At 45.8% G+C, this 18,505-nt stretch overlaps 1 protein-coding gene across 1 annotated transcript; it reads left to right on the top strand.

Moving 5' to 3' along the window:
• The first annotated feature begins 6,200 nt into the window (after window positions 1-6,200).
• On the top strand, window positions 6,201-16,860 carry FGF16 (fibroblast growth factor 16). The gene is made up of 3 exons (XM_033201223.1): window positions 6,201-6,760; window positions 13,342-13,445; window positions 15,465-16,860. Exons 1-3 carry the CDS (start codon window positions 6,487-6,489, stop codon window positions 15,708-15,710), a joined length of 624 nt encoding a protein of 207 aa, XP_033057114.1. The 5' UTR covers window positions 6,201-6,486; the 3' UTR covers window positions 15,711-16,860.
• The last annotated feature ends 1,645 nt before the right edge of the window (window positions 16,861-18,505 follow it).

The following is an 18,505-nucleotide window of genomic DNA, read 5'->3' as shown; positions in this document are numbered from 1 at the left end:
TAGCGGCACTGGGAGCAGACCAGACCCTTCCCTCCCTACAGCTTCAAATGCAGTGAATAATGATGCATGAAATGCATGTAACTGATGAGATTCATACCCCTCCCAGAAACAGGATGAAAGCCAATAATACCAGGGTGAGAGAGGCAAAAAAGGAAAGGGGTTCTGCTAATCAGAGGCCATAGCCAGAAAGCAAAGAGCTGATTTCAAGATCTTACTTTTTCCCTTTGTTTGTGTAAGACAACCTCAGCAAGACTCCAAGGAAACCAGGGCCTCAGTTTCCTTGGAGGTGACTCCGCCTGGCTTCCCTGTCTCCTTCAGGCTAAGGGAATAAAATAATCACCTCAGGTAAAAACAGGAAGTGACTTTGAATTCAAAAGAACTGAACTTCACTGTCATGTATATTCTTATTAGCAGGGGCTACCTATAGATTTGCATACTTACATACATTTATTCACACCTTAAACCCACGACTCTCACTGTTATACAGACATATGGAAATTCTTCTGCACACTGTCACAAATACAAACATAAGCACACATTTGTGTTGAGAAAACCAACATTATGATAATCTGTCTCTACCCACACTTCTCCTCCCCCAACACCCAGCCCTAGATATACACCACTGAGACCAACATTCATATCACACACATCAGGTTGAGCAGTGATCCCAGTTGCCAAGGTTAGAGCCACATTCCATGGTGTTCCATTCCTCTCAAAGAACTAACAGATCATTTCACAAAAATATCATCACCTGCCAACTAATGTCAAGTTACAGCCAGAATTAATGGTACATTATCCACCCCCATTACAGGTAGGCTCACAGGAGAATGACAACAGAGACAAAAGAGATTTGTGGCTCAGTGTCACTGCAGGAGACTGACCAGACAGGTAAGATGGGGGGGGCGGGGCTTGTCCCAGCCAAAGAGATGTCCTTTCTTTCTAGAATTGGGGGTGGGAAAGTAGTCTGACTTTTTGCAGACTTCTCAAACTCTAGATACAGATCACCTAGGTTAAAAAAAAATTAGAAACGAAAAAGACTGCTCCTTTTAAAATTTTTTCCCAACTTTTATTTTCGTTTCAGAGGGTACACGTGCAGGCTTGTTACATAGGCAAATTGCATGTCATGGGGCTTTGGTGTACAGATTATTTCATCACCCAAGTAATAAGCATAGTACCCGATAGGTAGTTTTTTAGTCCTCACCCTCCTCTCACCCTCCACCCTCCACCTTCAAGTAGGCCTTGATAAGACTCCTCTTTTAACATGGAATTTTTTTTTTTTTCCAGAAGATGGTTTGGTCATGTTATACTACTTTTTCTTTTCAATAAGACCCCAGCTACTTCAGAAAAGTGTAATGGTCAACAGGATGGTCTCTGGAGCCGGACGCCAGGTCTGAATTTCAGCCCCATCACATGCTAGTTGTATGACCTTGAGCAAGTTGTTTAACCTCTTTAGCACTCAGTTTCACAGATCTGTTAAAAGTCGGGATAATAATAGCATCTTCCTCGTGGTGGTATGATGTGATTTAAATTTAAAGCTCTTAGAAAAGTGCCTGGCCCTTAAGAGGCTCAATAAATGGAATTATACAAAGGAGTAATTTCCTGTTTTTCACAGGCCTTCACTCCCTCACTACCTGCTTGCCCACCCACAGCTGACAATGTGGTCACCCTGTTTCTGAGTCACGCCTTCTAGAGCTCAGAGAGAACAAGACTGGCCCAATATCACACAGAAAGATTAATAGGATTGGAATTGATTGCTTTGGGGTGACTCAGCAGGCCAGTGGCCAGTGTTCTTATCTACTTCATCTCCTCCTTAGGAAAAAATGAGCATAGTTAGAGGAAACCTTGGGAGGAAATATGGCTGGGGCCAGGCAGGATGTAAATAATATTAAGAACAATGACAACTTAATATGTGCCAGGCACAGCTTTAAGTCCATTCTGTGTATTTTATTCAAACCTCACAGCAACCCTATGAATTGATGACTACCATCATCACCTGCATCATACCAAAGAGAAAACTGAGGCTCCAACACCTAGAATGGCTTAAAGCTGGGGTTATGAACCCAGGCAGTCTAACACCAGAGATGGAGTGTTCAACCACTACACTATACTGCTGTCCACATAAAGCAAAGAAAACAGAAGGAGAGAGGAGGCAGGAACAAATGACAATGGAGCGATACAAGTTCTTTTTGAAGTAAGTTGATTGAGGCAGGCTAGCATTTTGGTTAAGCACTAATTTAAAAACAAGGGTTAAAAAGTAACTGGGTTTAAGGCTTGCCTCTGCTACTAGTTATTGATTTTCTTTGGACCTTAGCCTCCTCATCTGTAAAATGGATTTCATAGGCCAGGCGTGATGATTCACATTTGTACTCCAGCACTTTGGGAGGCCAAGGAAGGAGGATTGCTTGAGGCCAGGAGTTTGAGACCAGCCTGGGCAACATAGTGAGACCTCATCTCTACAAAAAACAATTGTTTTTTAATTAACTGGGCCTGGTGGTACATGCCTGTAGTCCTAGATACTCAGGAGGCTGAGGTGAGAGGATCACTAGGGACCAGGAGTTCAAGGCTATACAGGGAGCCATGACTGTGCCACAGCACTCTAGCCTGAGTGACAAAGTGATATCCTGTCTCTAAAAAAGTAAATAAATAAAAATAAAATTAAAAATGAAAAACTAGTATTTCTTAGAGTTGTGATAAGGTTTACAGAAGATAATGCACGTAACATGCCAAGGGCAGTGCTTAACACGCCTACATAAGTACTCAGTAAGAGCAACTAATGTCATTGGCTATGCCACCTTCAGGATTTGCCTAGCTATACAGCTCCCCCTGCCCCTTCCCAGGGAATATCAATTAGTAAGGAAAAAAAGAATTGTAAATTGTCCAGAAAATGAAGAACTGGGCAGAGTAACAGTTCTAGACATCCTTTGCCATCTCTCAGGGGTATGTGTGGGCATGGGGTGGGGGGTGTTAGTGAGCACTAGCATTATTAGCATCACTGTCTCCTTTCTCAAGGAACAGAGCCTGCCAGATTATCCCTCAGCCTTTGGTTGCTTATAGACTGAGTCAGAACTTTTTTTTTTTTTCCTTCAGTTTTGTTTTTCCACATCCTTTTCACATCAACCCTGTGAGGTATTGGGAAAGGAGGAAGTAATCTCAAATGTGTTAACTGTCTTCCATGGGGTGGACACAATGCTGGTACTTTCCATCAGTGCCCAATACCTCACAATACCACTGTTAAGGGGTGCAATTATCCTCACTTTATAAATGATGCCCTGAATCCAGGGAAGGTTTGCTTTCTTTTTAATGTACATTTTCCTCTCATCCAATATATTCAGTACTACTCTGGTCTGAGGTTGCATCCTGCTGAGGATTTTCCGTAAACTAAACTATAGTGAAATTTCACTGTCCTCAACACGCCAATCTTTGCATAATCCTAAATCCCATGAGTTGAGAGTAATTTGCCGCCAGTGGAGCAGAGATCAATTTATGACTCTGCTATTTAGTTGCTATAGGATTCTGTACTAGTCACTTAACCTCCCCCTCTATTTCCTCATTTCTAATATGGGGATAATGACACCTTCTATTCCACGAGGTTGTGAAAATAAAATAACTTTCTTGAAAGTGCTCTGTCAACTGAGATGCTTGACATAGAAACATCATTTCAAACAGAACCATCAGATAGCTTAATCTCAAAAGAGCCCCAGATGGGCAATGGAATCCCTGTATCTCTGACCTTCGATCAAGTAGGACTCCAGATCTGCCAACTGTGGTTGGTGACTTTGGGAATGTTGGGGGACAAAGAATGCATAAATACCCTGCAGTGACTGTTGAGGAAATGATCTTTGCCATAATCAGTGTGTAATCTATATCATCATGGAGACATCTAAATCCTTTATATAACATGCTTCTCAAAGCAATTTCATCTATGCTATTTCATGTGGCACTCAATACTCATTTGAGGTACTGAGCACTGATGAAAAGTGCCCAGCATTGTGTCTACCACATGGAAGACACTTAACACATTTGAGATTAAATTAAAATTGTTCCACTTGCTTTGTTACAATTTTCCTCTTCCTGCAAGTGGTCCATCTGAATTTGCAAAATCCTTCCCATCTTCCCTTTGAGGCCCATCCATTACAAAGGACACCTTAGTCCAGAACCGGGCCCTAAACCTCCAGATCAGTCTTTCTGAATCCACACAGTACCATGCACCTGATACTGTCTTGTACTCCAGTCATTTTATGTACTTGTCTTAACCTCTTTCCTTCTTTCTCCACCTTCCCACTAAATTCAAAAACTCTTTGAAGAAGGAAGAAAGAAGAAAGAAAGATTGATTTATTTGTATTTCACCAATCTAATAGTTGCTTTATGTCAGTCTCATTTTATAAAGCTTTTAATTATGGAAATTTTCATATATACTTTCATATATATAGATAAAGTATAATTAAACACCAATATACCCCTCACCCAGCTTAACAATTAGCGACACAAGGACAATAATCGCATCGATACCTCCACTCTTTCTGCCTTCTTAGTTTGAATAATTTACTAGCAAATCCCAGACAGCATATGATTTCATCCATAAATACTTCAATATGAATGACACTTTCTGCATTTCTGTGTCCCCCTACAATTGGAAGATGACTTGCATCTATGTTCCCTGCTACTGGGAGCACCTCAGATTATTTCTGAGTGTGCCTATTATGTGCTACATCTTGTGCTTGATTTCAGAGGTTCTGTCTGAGCTGCGGAGGCACACTAGTACCAAGCCTCAATACTCCCAACCGAGAATTGCTACGGTTCCAGGGAGTGAGCTCAGGGTGCACGAGGGAGCCCAGGAGCAGGACCTGAATTGCACTAAGTGAATTGAGCGGAATAGGTTTTTTCATCTGATGGTGACCCTGAGTTCAAAGTTGCCACGAGACTGGGGGTCTCCAGCAGGAGGCGCTGCAAAGAGAGGGGGTAGCGCGGGGCTCCCTGTGTTCAGTTTCTCCTGAGGGAGCCTGGAAAGGCAGCCATCGCGGGCTGCGGGTGAAAACCCAGTAACAACACCGTTTAATAGGCGATCAGGACGCCGAGTGCCAGGGCCCAATAGGTGTCCCAGGATTCAGGTTCGGGGCAGAGGTACAGGGGTGCAGGGCAGGTCTGGCACCTGCTCCCCAGGACTTCTGGACGCTGCCCGTTGACCTGGCTGCCGCCGGTTCCTGTCCCAGCTGCCGCTCTTCCTGATAGAATATCTCGGAGCAAGGCACTGGACAGAACGAGGAAACACCTGTTTCCAACAAGAAACGAGGTAGGGGGGAAGCCCCCACTAGGCTTCCAATGGCCTCTCAATGAGCTTGCTCTCGAGAGCCTTGTAAAAGCGTGCCCAGAAAGCCAGCGGAGATCATTTTTCCAAAAGATCGCTTTCTATTTCTTACTTCCCCCTCCTTTTCCTAAGCCTAAGCTGTAACGTCTCTTTCTTGAAAAAAATAAAAATTCACCTTTCCTCTGAGGGGTTTCCCGCTCCTCTCAGACCCAGTAAGGCCCTCGCCTTGGAATCAACAAGGACCACCACCCCCAACCCCAAATTTTGCAACTGCATTGGCTTCCGGGTTTTCCACTTCCTCGGTACCCCGCTAACCTATACAGGTAGGAATTAGGACTTGAGGGCCATGGAACAAAGAAACCAGGGAGTCCCTGTCCCGTGTCAGATGCCCCTTCCGCAGCCTCCGACCAACTGGGGAACAAGAGGAGATCAGGAGCATGTGAACCCCCCAACTCCGGTCTCATGGCACTTTCCAAAGGCTAGCATAGCAGCCCGAGGACGAGTGGGAGGTGGGGACAGCCCCCGGGCAGCACACAGACAGACCCCCACGGAACAGGCCTTGAGTGGCTGTGCGCGCCAGCGGCCTCCACGCACTGGGTTCTGTTATTTCATCAGCAGTTTCAGAAGAACCTGCCAAAAGCAGTTATGCCTCACTGCAATGTGTAGCTTTTTCCTGCCATTTTTTCATAATAAAAGAGGGAGTGAAGCTCGCTCGCTCTCTCCCTCCACCCCCCTCTCCCAAAAAGAGCCAAATGGATGCAAGAAAAAAAAAAAAAGAACCCACACACCAATCTCCGAGGGGATGCCAATGAGGTGTGGCTTGTATTTAAATATCCAATATGTCAATGTAAGGGGAGTGGGTATGTATATAAAGTGCCGTTTGCATCTGATAGCTGGACGAAGCCAGCTATGAGAGGCCGGGGGAGATGGATGCGGAGGGGAAGAGGCACTTTGACTGAGAGCAAGGTCAGGAGCGCGCTGCCCTACGCTCCCCGCCGCTGAGAAGTTCCTTGGACGCGAACAGACGTCGACTGCAGCTCGGCAGAGCGCGGAGCAAGCGAGCTAGCGAGGGAGCGCCGCCGAACCGCCCGCGCCCGCTGCGGGGAGAGGCAGTTCGCGCCCCGTGGCCCCGGCTCGGCCCGCGCGCGCCCAGCACAACCCGCGCCGCAATCTGCCCAACCATGGCAGAGGTGGGGGGCGTCTTCGCCTCTTTGGACTGGGATCTACACGGCTTCTCCTCGTCTCTGGGGAACGTGCCCTTAGCTGACTCCCCAGGTTTCCTGAACGAGCGCCTGGGCCAAATCGAGGGAAAGCTGCAGCGTGGCTCACCCACTGACTTCGCCCACCTGAAGGGGATCCTGCGGCGCCGCCAGCTCTACTGCCGCACTGGCTTCCACCTGGAGATCTTCCCCAACGGCACGGTGCACGGCACCCGCCACGACCACAGCCGCTTCGGTGAGGACGCGGTCGGGGGAACGGGAGGCGGGCGGACGGCGCACTGGGGAGCCCACAGCTCCGGGCTCCGGCGTAGGGCCCGCGGACCGCCCCCCGGGCTTGGTGTCATCCGGGCCAGTCGAGGCGAGACACGACGGCACGGGCGTGGGCCTCTCGATATCAGGGGGCCCTGCACCCTCGGACACTCTCAGGAGGGGGCGGGGGCGCCTTGCGGTGAGGCCTCTCCTTTCGCCGCTCCACCGTATCTCCCCGGGGAGCAAGGGGGTAGTTCTGGGAGCTGGACTCTAAGCCTTGAATGAAAGCAGGTGGAGCTGAGACAGGGGTGGGAGCTCTCGCCTAGGAGGCCGGGACCGTGCCTGCAGCGCGGGCCGAGCCTCGAAGGCAGCAGGGCTGTGGCAGCTGATTTCCTGGAACAGGATCCTGCATGGGCCATGGGCATGTGAGGCGGTCGGCCGGCACACAAATCGCTTTTGGTCCGTGGGTACCCGGCAGCTGTGGTGTCTGCCTGCCTCGGGGTCGCTCTGTCCAGGGTAGGAGCCAATCCAGGCAGCCTGGCATGAATTGGGAATCTAGGAAAACCTCGCGGTGTCCACCGTGTAAGGGCACAAGTCCTGGGGCAGCTTTTGCCGGAAACTACCCCTGGACTCCTTGCCTCAGTGAGTCCTGGGCCCACTCCCAGTCCCAGAAACAGTTGTCTCTTGGGCCCAAAGCAGGAAACGTTCGACCTTCATCCAGGATTGTCTCTGCCTGCCTGCCACTGTACAGACTGTTCAACACAGCTGCCTGTCTCACATATAGAACTAATTACACAATTAATATAAGCCTTGATCTGTGACGAAGATCATTAGGTTTCTAAGCAAATGTGTTCACTCCTCAGTAATTTGCCATTTTTATTTTCAATTTCCAATTATCTACTAAGATATCATGAGGGGTTCTGTGACAGCTACCTTTGCCCCTCCCCATCCTCCAAGGTCCTCAGCTTCCTCCCAAGGACCCTATAATCCAAGAAGGACACCTTTTCCCCCAAGCCAGTAAGATGTTCTGCCCACACTCAAACATGACACCCTTCCCTTCTTTTTCCCGCCCTCCTTCTTGCCAACATCTGCCCCAACCCCCTAAACCTCTCCATCCTCCTATTCGCCATGCCTTGCTAGAGCTGCATCTGGAGTGCACAGCAAAAAGGGGAACACAGGGGCCAGTTGCTGGGTAAGGCCAAGCCTAGCAAACAGCTTAGGGGCAGGGTTGGTCTTCCTTGGTGGGAACAGGCAGAAACCCTAATGAGGTCTATGGCATCTTGGAAAAATGCACTCAAACATAGCTAGAGTACTGTGGGTTGGGAGGGGTAATGGAGGGGTGCAGGTGTCTGTATAAACTTGCAGCAGGTCCTCAAAAGGGTGATAAGGTGGAGTGGGAGGAGAGGGAGTGTTAACTTGGCTCCTTTCCCTTTCATTGCTTGTGATTTTGCAGTCCCCTTTTGTTCCTCTTCATAAGGAATGGGACTCCCACCCTGGCCTCAGAGGCTTCCTGAAATGGCATAAAGATACCGGGGTACTCATTGCCGATATATAACCAAAAAAAAGGTCATGAAATGATGGAGAAATGTGGGGTGGGGGCAGCGAAGGTGGAGAAATTATGAGCACGCCTCCCAGCAGCTCCAAATATTTTTCTGATTTTGTGCCTAAACTGAGCCCAGTAACCTACAAGGTCAACATAAATCAGTAATAGGCTCTTGGGATAAGCGGTCTTTAATTACCTCCCTAAAGACACATCTTGATTTCTTTTCATCTCCCAGGTCTGCTAAGGGTGTTAAGTTTAAGGAGAAACCAAAGGAAATAAAATTGGCAGGAGGAAGGGACATTTTCACTGCTGCTTAACTGATTGCTTAATTTTTGGTTTTGCCTTTAAAAAAGAAAACAACACTGCCCAAGAGCACCTCTGCATCACCTTTTCCCTTTCCTCCTTCCCTGACTTCCTGTCACTTTCCTGCACTTCCTGTAAAGAAAATGATAACTGGTCAAAGCTGTCTCTTTGTAACCTTCCCTGCCAACTTTAAATCACATATTCTTTCTCCGTTTAGCTTTTGGCACAGAAAGAGGTGGCGTTCGAGTTTGCTAACTCTCTCCTCCCTCCACATTTGAGTTAATCAGCCAGGGTATTCAATAAATTGAAACTTTAACATTCCATAAGTGCTTTAGCAGTCAACATTCCAGCAGGGTAAAGTAGGCCAGACTTAAGATATAAAATATTATAGATTTCTGCTAGGGGGGAGGAGGTAGTCTCCAAAAGCCATGTGAAGTAAATAGCTATTTGTTGTAATTGGAGAGCAGGGCCCCCAAGGATTACCCTGGAATCCATGTGTTCAGAACAAGTCAGGCTAAGCCCAAGAGCAGTCCCGACTCCAAATAATAACCTGTTGGCACAGCATATGCTCTCCGCTCTCCATCTGCAATCAGTAGCCAGGAGTATTTCAATCACCGCCTGGCTGGTAGCATTTATATGAAGTTCACAAGGATCCTGACATTCCGAGGGGCACCTGTGGACTGGCAGAGCAGAGCTTCGGAGCCAAACTGAAGGAGAGTCCTCCCACCAGGTGGGATAGAGTGGGCTCATGCAGCTGCTTTAGTTCTTGAGTGATCCGGTTCTCGTTTGGCAAGATGCCAAAGCAGCACTGTCTTGGCCCCAAAGGATGGCTGAAGGATTCAGGCAAGTTATGCAACTAGATTAAATGACACATTAGACAGTCATCTAGCTAGGTTCTGAAGCAGTGGGGCCCAGAACAGATCAGTTTTGACTGAGGGCCTGGGGAGAGAGGTATAAGAAGAGAAGAGTCTGGAAATTGTCAAGAAAAGGGCAGAGCCTGATGTGGGTAGGTCAAGATGAGGCAGAGTAGTGAGAGGTCCTGGGCCTTGAAGGGGTAAGAGTACTGAGGACAAACTTTGTCTACTTAATACTTCACCTCAACACTTTGCTGTTAACACCCCTGTCCAGCTGTAGCTGGGAAAATATGAAAATGGCTTATTTTCTCTCCCGCTTCATGCTGGCTGGGATTCAGGATAAGGTTTAGGAATATCTCTTCCATCATCATGTGCCACTGGGTTCCCACAGTTTGAAACCAGCTAATAGGAAAGTTGGCGAGGGAAAATGATGCCCAAAGACAGCTGGACAGGGATAGTTCCAGCTGTTGGAGACCCCTGTTACTGGACACAACCCAAGTGACTTCCTGTATGATCTGTCCTTTGGCATCAGGGTTAACAGAGAGTTGGAGAAAAACTGTGGTGACTCAAATGGCCACACCTCTTGGGTTTCATGATTTGTTCTCACACTATGTCTTGGGCAGTGAGATCACAAGCTGCGCTCTGCTACTTAATGAGCTCAGGGTTGTCAGAAACATGAGATACTTACAGAATGAGGGAACTCAGTCTTGAAGCTCAGGAGTAACCTGCCTGAGCAAAGCAAAGAACTGAAGGCTCCCACATGTTAGTGTCCCTCAGAGTTTAAGACCCAGAACTGAATCATGACCTGGTTTCTAGTTTCCTTTCCATATTGGGCACTCTCCTTTGAACATGCTCTGTTTTTCCATTTTCTTCTCTAAGCCCAGTAGAACTAAACACACTACTCTCAGTGTGGTCTAACCATGGCAGAACAAACTGGGACAATCCCCCCTCCCTTTTGCTAGTTACTAGACCTGTATCAGTGAGGCCTTAGATCACACTAGCTTTTTTTGCTATTTTTTCCACTAGCTTTCTAATTTTTAATTTTACATGACCAATTGTACATTAGCTTTTTAATAATCCACTTATCACCCATCACATGGAGTTTGCCTTGTTCAATTAAGTCTCCTTGCCATCGTCGTGTTTTACTAAGCCACATTTCCCCATTGCAGAGATGGGTAGACGTGCACATAATTAAAATGCACAGGAACACAAAATAACAGTACACATTTTCAAGAAAATATACATGGTTGCCTGAAGTGGAGGGGCAAATGGGAGCAGGGTATAAAGAGAAAAAGAAAGAAAGAAATAGATATTATAATTATAATTATCTATTTAGAAATAGAAAATAGAAAATTATAATTATAAAGCCCTTTCAGCCGGGCGCGGTGGCACAAGCCTGTAATCCCAGCACTTTGGGAGGCCGAGACGGGCGGATCATGAAGTCAGGAGATCGAGACCATCCTGGCTAACACAGTGAAACCCCATCTCTACTAAAAAAAAAAAAAAAAAAGTACAAAAAACTAGCCGGGCAAGGTGGCGGGCGCCTGTAGTCCCAGCTACTCGGGAGGCTGAGGCAGGAGAATGGCGTGAACCCGGAGGCAGAGCTTGCAGTGAGCTGAGATCCGGCCACTGCACCCCAGCCTGGGTGACAGAGCGAAGACTCCGTCTCAAAAAAATAATAATAATAATAATAATTATAAAGCCCTTTCACAGACCAACTATGTTAATAGGACATGAACTAAGTAGTACAGTTAACTCAACTGTCTGCACTTGAGGCTCACCCTCCCCCAACCAAACCCCAAACACAAAATACTTTGGGAAATTTGGGGGACCAAAGTGCAGGACTTCACATTGATTCTAATTAAGCATAGTTTATGGAGCCAGTCCATTTTTCTGTCCTCTTAAAATCTCTTTGGATATTGATTGTGTCATCCCTCTCAGCTGCATGTCTTCTAGAACTAGGATAAGCAGTCCTCATATGTTCTCTTACAAGTCATTTATTGAAATATCAAACAGAGCAGAACCAAATGCAAAACCTTGTTCAGTGCAGCTGAAGATTTGGTTGCATTAAATCAGTGCCTGATTAACCCCTACTTGGCACTGGGTATTTTCTCTTCCCCTCCTACCGTCTTGTCTCAATCTCATTTCCTGAGACTCCTTTCTTGTACTGTAAAATTTAATAACACCAGACTGAGAATAAAACCTGGAGGATTTCAGTGTGAGAGGCCAAAGGCCAAACCCTGAGTGTTCTATAGAATTGCAGCAGAAGAACCTTACATCCTTCCAATAGGTCTGGGTGGGTTGTGGAAGCACATGGCCCCAAAGCTGCCATACCTGAATGACAGTCCACCAGCTTGAGTCACTGGGGTTCCTCAGGAGACTTCAGTAGAGTTTTTAACCTGATTTTAAAATTAGCCACTTAAAATTCTTGATCTTGGAAAATCAGCTCTACTCCCTATATAGATTACATAGAATATTACCCTTAAGAACTGCATTTTTGGGCCAGGCATAGTGGTGCACGCCTGTAATCCCAACACTTTGGGAGGCTGAGATGTGCATATTGCTTAAGCCCAGGAGTTTGAGACCAACCTTAGCAACATGGTGAAACCCCGTCTCTAGAAAAAATAAAAAATTAGCTGGGTGTGGTGATGCATGCATGTAGTCCCAGCTACTAGGGAGGCTGAGGTGGGAGGACCACCTGAGCCTGGGGAGGCCGAGGCTGCACTGAGCCATGATCACACCACTGCACTCCAACCTGGGTGCCAAAGCGAGATCCTGTCTCAAAACAAACAAACAAACAAGCAAACAAAAATAAAATTGCAATTTTCGATAAGACAGCCAGATATGAGCTCATTTCATACCCTGGATGACTTAAACAAGTTTTTGGTCTGTATGTTGAGAAATGTGATTAGAGACAGGAATATCAAAGAGGAATCTAGTTGGCTATTATGTCTGTATCAAGATAATAGACGTCCTATCTCGGGACAAAATTATAGTCTTCATTATCACCAGGATTTCAGTTCTGGGTCCTTTTTCCCAGTTGGGACTGCTGCTGGGTAAATGAAAGCATTTTCAAATCTTCACCTCTAATATTATCAGCTAGGACATTTCTGAATTTCTTCTCTTTGGCCTTAAAGTTGCAACATCTGTAATCAGTATGAGTCCAATACTACCTGCCAACTCTTTGCTGTGGATAAACTTAAAATTCTCAAAAGAGAATGATAGGCTTGTCAGCTTGGGGCTGTACTAGCTGAGAACGCTTTTTAGGAGAAAGCTCTCATGTGGCCAAGTTTTGCCTCCTGCCATAAGCAGGGGGAACAAACAGTGAGTGGCCTGTGTGGCCTTTGTTAGAGTCAGCTACAGGCAGTTGACAGCCTCATGTGGCTTTAAGAACATGGGGCTGACAGGGCACAAAACAAGTTCAGCCTAGAGGACAGCAAGGTAATGCTGTGTGCTCTAAGGAAGAGGGAGTTTACTGGGAAAGATACAGAAACCTGTCCTCATTCTTGCATTCAGAAAACTGACTTCTCACTTCTTGAATTTGACAGCAATAGCACCTTGAAATTATGGAGGTTTTGTAGCCAAAGCCTTCTTACGGTCTCTTCCTCGTAATATGCCTACGAGTGTTGAGGAGAAGCAAAGACGGTGTTTCCCATTTTACATATGGAAAAACTGAGGCCCAAAGAGACAAAGTACCTTCTCTGAGGTTCCATTCTTGCTGCAAAAGATGGTTTCATCAGGCAGTTGATCAAAGGCACACAGGGCTGGCCTCCAGCTGGGGACAAATGACTGGTAGCTCATGTCACCTGAACAGCTTTCTCTTAGTTTGATGCCGGTAACGGGAATAGTGTTCACTTTTTGCCCTAGGTATCCTGGAGTTTATTAGCCTGGCTGTGGGGCTGATCAGCATCCGGGGAGTGGACTCTGGTCTGTACCTAGGAATGAACGAGCGAGGAGAACTCTATGGGTCGGTAAGTTTAAGGTTTTTGTTGTTGTTGTTGTTCTTGTTGTTTCTGTTTTGTATTTTGTCAGAAGTTATTACAATCAGTGTTTGGACAACGTAAAGCAAAAGTATAAAAAATATTTATCTGGAGGCCGGGTGCGGTGGCTCACGCCTGTAATCCCAGCACTTTGGGAGGCCGAGGCGAGTGGATCACAAGGTCAGGAGATCGAGACCATCCTGGCTAACACGGTGAAACCCCGTCTCTACTAAAAATACAAAAAAATTAGCCAGGCATGGTGGCAGGTGCCTGTAGTCCCGGCTACTCGGGAGGCTGAGGCAGGAGAATGGCATGAACCTGGGAGGTGTAGCTTGCAGTGAGCCGAGATAGCGCCACTGTACTCCAGCCTGGGTGACAGAGCAAGACTCCATCTCAAAAAAAAAAACTATCTAGCACTTGAAAGTACTTTTTTAGCTGTAAAGGAGTAGTGTCTTTTAGTTACTTCTTGGCTGCTCATGGTCTTGCTACATAACACCTTCACTCATTTGGCCCCCACCAAAACAAGCATTTTTTTTTTTTTTTTTGCTTTGAGATGGAGTCTCACTCTGTTGCCCAGCCTGGAGTGCAGTGGCACAATCTCAGCTCTCTGCAACCTCCGCCTTCCTGGTTCAAGTGATTCCCTTGCCTCAGCCTCCTGAGTAGCTGGGACTACAGGCATGCACCACCATGCCAGCCTAATTTTTTGTATTTTTAGTAGAGACTGGGTTTCATCATGTTGGCCAGGCTGGTCTCGAACTCCTGACCTCAGGTAATCCACCCGCCTTGGACTCCCAAAGGACTAGGAGTACAGGCATGAGCCACTGCACCCGGCCCCAAAACATAAGCTTTTCTCTGATATATTTGCTTTTGCCTTTTTCATTAGAAGGTCAGCTAGTCTGATGATAACAGTAATCTGTGCTGGTTTGGCAGTAGATGGTCAGAGTTTGGGGCATTAACCCTCCAGAGGAGTACATCTGAATTTGAATGTGTACCCAGAGGAGTAGCAGACTAGCAGGCACAAAAATAGGCAGTGGAAGTGCTGGCTTTCAAATTGAGGATTCTGAGGTTAACAACACAGTTCCTGATTTCCAGATTGCTTCAGTTGAGTCCCAAAGGCCAAATGAAACAAACAAAGGAAGAATGAGGGTTCCAGGGTCTGGTGACAGCCTTAAGCCCTCAGCTAGGACAGGCTAGCGGCAGTGCATTTTCTCTATTCTGGAAGCTAGCCTAGCACTGAGGAATGGTGAGTGATTTGCTGACCTTAACTCTTCCGGGGGATCCCAACTCCTGGCTCTGGCTTTTGAGTCACATAGCATACTTTCTGGCTGCCTGCACCCCATGAAATCAGAACACATTTTTCCGTGACACCTAAGAGATAGGCCTGTCCCCAGCACTCAGTATCGGCAACCCCAGCAAGTAGTATGGCGGTCAGATCAAGTGTGAGAACGGACAGAGGCAAGAGACCCAGGAACTGCCAGCCTGAAGTAGCCAGACTGGAAGAGCTTTTCAAGGAGATCTTTTCTGAGCTTTCAAACTGACAGGCCTGAGACCCTTCATTAGGAGAGATCACAGCTCACCTCCCATGGAGCTTTATATAGATCTGAGGCCTTTGCCTGTCAGTTGACATGGTTGACTGTAATCTCAATGAATTTGAACATCATTAGCTCTAAGTAGGGAGAAAGCTCAGTGGGTGCCAGCAGGGTACTGGGAGGCCATAGCAGCAATTCTCAGGCTCAAAGAGCCAGGTGATGCCATCTCCTCCAATCTCCTCCCTCCAGGAAAGATTTCAACTAAAACATTTTTGTGTAGCTCATGAAAGAGAATGAAGGAGATACAGACAAGAGTGTTTTGTGCTATTTGGAAGAAAGATACCTCCAGTAATACAGAGAGATAGGACTGGAATTTTCTAACATCAGTGTGCTATTGCTATTTCAGGGTTTCTCTACTAGCAAGCTGGGATAGGAGAAATAGTCATATAATGGGTTCTGCTTTATTTTCTCACCCTTACAGAAGAAACTCACACGTGAATGTGTTTTCCGGGAACAGTTTGAAGAAAACTGGTACAACACCTATGCCTCAACCTTGTACAAACATTCGGACTCGGAGAGACAGTATTACGTAGCCCTGAATAAAGACGGCTCACCCCGGGAGGGATACAGGACTAAACGACACCAGAAATTCACTCACTTTTTACCCAGGCCTGTAGATCCTTCTAAGTTGCCCTCCATGTCCAGAGACCTCTTTCACTATAGGTAATGAACCTCTGGTGTGCCCTCTGTGACCCATGTACTCTGAGGCCACGGTTGTCTCTGCAAGCACTATATTCATAGCTTTTCAATCCTTCCTTCCTATCATTTTAGATAACAGAAAAGCACTTACTCACTTGTTGAACTCAACCCAGCTGTTCCCTTGTTGTTCAAAGTGTATATCAAGGTTGGGTTATTTTGGGGAGGGATGGGGGGGCTGGGCTCGAGGGAATCTTGTATATACTTTTTTCTTTACTCATGTTCCTTCCCCTGAGGTAGCATAACAAAGAATGGGAGCCCCTGCTAAGGGCCAGGGGTGTCTTACCCCACAATTTACTCAAATACCTTGACAATGGGTATAAATGAAAGGCCAAGGAATCTGCCACAGATGCTACCTACAGAGCTTTGGAAAAGTCTCATTAAGAAAATCCTTGGGGCTACAGCCTTGCTGCAAGCCTTCCCTGCATTGGCTCTGCAGATTTCTCATCTGTCCTGACATGCAGTTTTCCTGTCATTGGAAGTGGGAGATGGGGTAGGTTGTAAGAAAATGATATTAAAATGTAAGCATGGATACTGTGCATAAGGACAAACTATTTATAAAATGTATATGCTATTTATTTATATATTTATTTATTTCAAAATAATTTTATTTTTAATGAGAGATGCGATGGCTGGATTTTCATCAGAAAGAATAAGGTCCTACTGAAATAGGATAAAATGAGTTATTAAAGGCTTTTACTGGCAATAAAATTTGTCTTTATATTGTAAGATTCTGTCTAATTCTATTGATTTGTACATTTAGTAGGATTAGACGGTTGGCCAGCTTCTTTCTCTCCAACTCATTAGAATTTCTGATGTTGGCATCACACTGCCTATGCTAGATGACTCCATCAGCCAATATGTTAGCATTATCTAGAGGCCATATGTGAAGTCCTAGTGGTCCTTTCCAGTTCTATGACTTTAAATTTACAGGTGAATCAAAGCTTCAGGAAGTCCTAGACCAACAGCTATTACTCCCATTTGTGCTTAGGATTATGCATAGAGAAACTCTCCTTTGGTACTTGGTTAGGGTCCAAAGCCCTAAGGTCAAAACACTCACTGTGAGCTTCTTACTTCAGATATGAAGGTGAAGGGATTCAAAATAAACACATATCGGCTGGTGCAGTGGCTCACACCTGTAATCCCAGCACTTTGGGAGGCCAAGGCGGGTGGATCACTTGAGGCCAGGAGTTCAAGAACAGCCTGGCCAACACGGTGAAACCCCATCTCTAGTAAAAATACAAAAATTAGCCAGGCATGGTGGCAGGTGCCTGTAACCCCAGCTACTCGGGAGGCTGAGGCAGGAGAATCACTGGAATCCAGGAGGCAGAGGTTGCAGTAAGCTGAGATCATGCCATTGCACTCTAGCCTGGGTGACAGAGCAAGATTCTATCTCCGAAAAAAATAAATAAATAAATAAATAAATAAACACAAATCAACAGAGAGACTGATTTTTTTTTAACCAGTCAACTTCCATTCTGGAGATTTCCCCCTTCTCTTTACCCCTACCCTCACCTCCTGCCAGTGCTTCTCCTAGGGAATTTGGGAGGCTGTAAACACATTCATCTACAGCAGTAGTGCTTAGCATACTGTATATGGTCTCTTGACCAGCAGCATCACCTGGAAACTTGTTAGAGATGCAGATTATCAGAAATTCTGAGGGCACGGTCTGGCAGTCTAGATGTTAACAAGCCTTGCAGGGGGATTCTTGTGCATACTAAAGTTGGGAATTACTGCCCTAAAGGAATATTTTTTTAAAAATTATTTTGCATCTGAATGGTTTATAAATAAAGTTTTAGGGTAACTTCCGTCCAGAAAACAAAAGTAGAGTGGCTCTAGTTGAAGTGGGGATGGCATTTCTTGGAGCTACCTCTTCCCCAGAGCAGCCCCTGAGGTATCTTGGTTAAAAATCCCTAGCCTTGCTACTCTGCCTATGGAGTAGCCATTCTTTATTCCTTTACCTTTCTAATAAACTTGCTTTCACTTAAAAAAAATCCCTAGACTCTTTACTGATATTTATCAAGGTAGGAGAATAGAGCTATTTGCATTTTATAGTTGTCAGGAGACAGCAACCAAAAGGATAAAAGTTTCATTGACATTGAGTACACGGGCACTATGAAGGCCTAATAGGAGAGGCTTTTGGGTTTGAGATAGTTCTCCCTAGTGCTCCTGAATCATACCCTGTAGGCATCCACTATTTTTCTAATTGTATGGGTGAAACAAATAGCTTAGGTATCAGTTCACTTAAAAAACAAAATCCAAAGGTCTATGAAAGCTCACCCAAATCTGAGTACCCAACACAGAAGCTGCACATAAGATTGTCTAATAAAAAATACTAAATTGTGTGGCTTTTGTGATCATAGACTGGAATGCGAATCAGTGGAACTACTAACGTGAAGATCTGAGTGGGCTAGCGTGATTAGGGTGAGTTTCATGAAAGGGGCAATGTCTGCTGTGAAGAACAAACAGGACTTGGTGAGGAAAAGAGGCTGGCTGATCATGATGTTCATGTTGGACTATAGGGAAGAGACACTACCCTTAGTGGTCTCTGGCAGAGGAGTAAAAATCAGCTATGTGACATTTTTTAAATCACATTTTTTTCTTTTTTTTTTCTTTTTTTTTTTTGAGATACAATTTCACTCTGCCGCCCAGGCTGGAGTGCAGTGGCACAATCTCAGCTCACTGCAACCTCCACTTCCTAGGTTCAAGCAATTTCCTGCCTCAGCCTCCCAAGTAACTGGGATTACAGGCTCCTGCCACCACGCC

Source organism: Trachypithecus francoisi, unplaced genomic scaffold (assembly GCF_009764315.1).
Source record: "Trachypithecus francoisi isolate TF-2019V2 unplaced genomic scaffold, Tfra_2.0 Lachesis_group6, whole genome shotgun sequence".
NCBI classification, from domain to species: Eukaryota; Metazoa; Chordata; class Mammalia; order Primates; family Cercopithecidae; genus Trachypithecus; species Trachypithecus francoisi.
Note: the sequence above shows the minus strand (reverse complement) of the source record. Positions and strands in the feature narration are given on the sequence as shown.

What these genes read in the sequence shown, in the direction of transcription:
- FGF16 (XM_033201223.1), top strand. Translation starts at nt 6,487, where the DNA reads ATGGCAGAGGTGGGGGGCGTCTTCGCCTCTTTGGACTGGGATCTACAC. An exon ending in CCACGACCACAGCCGCTTCG is followed by an intron (nt 6,761 to 13,341) that starts GTGAGGACGCGG and finishes TTTTTGCCCTAG; the next exon opens with GTATCCTGGAGTTTATTAGC. An exon ending in GAGGAGAACTCTATGGGTCG is followed by an intron (nt 13,446 to 15,464) that starts GTAAGTTTAAGG and finishes TCACCCTTACAG; the next exon opens with AAGAAACTCACACGTGAATG.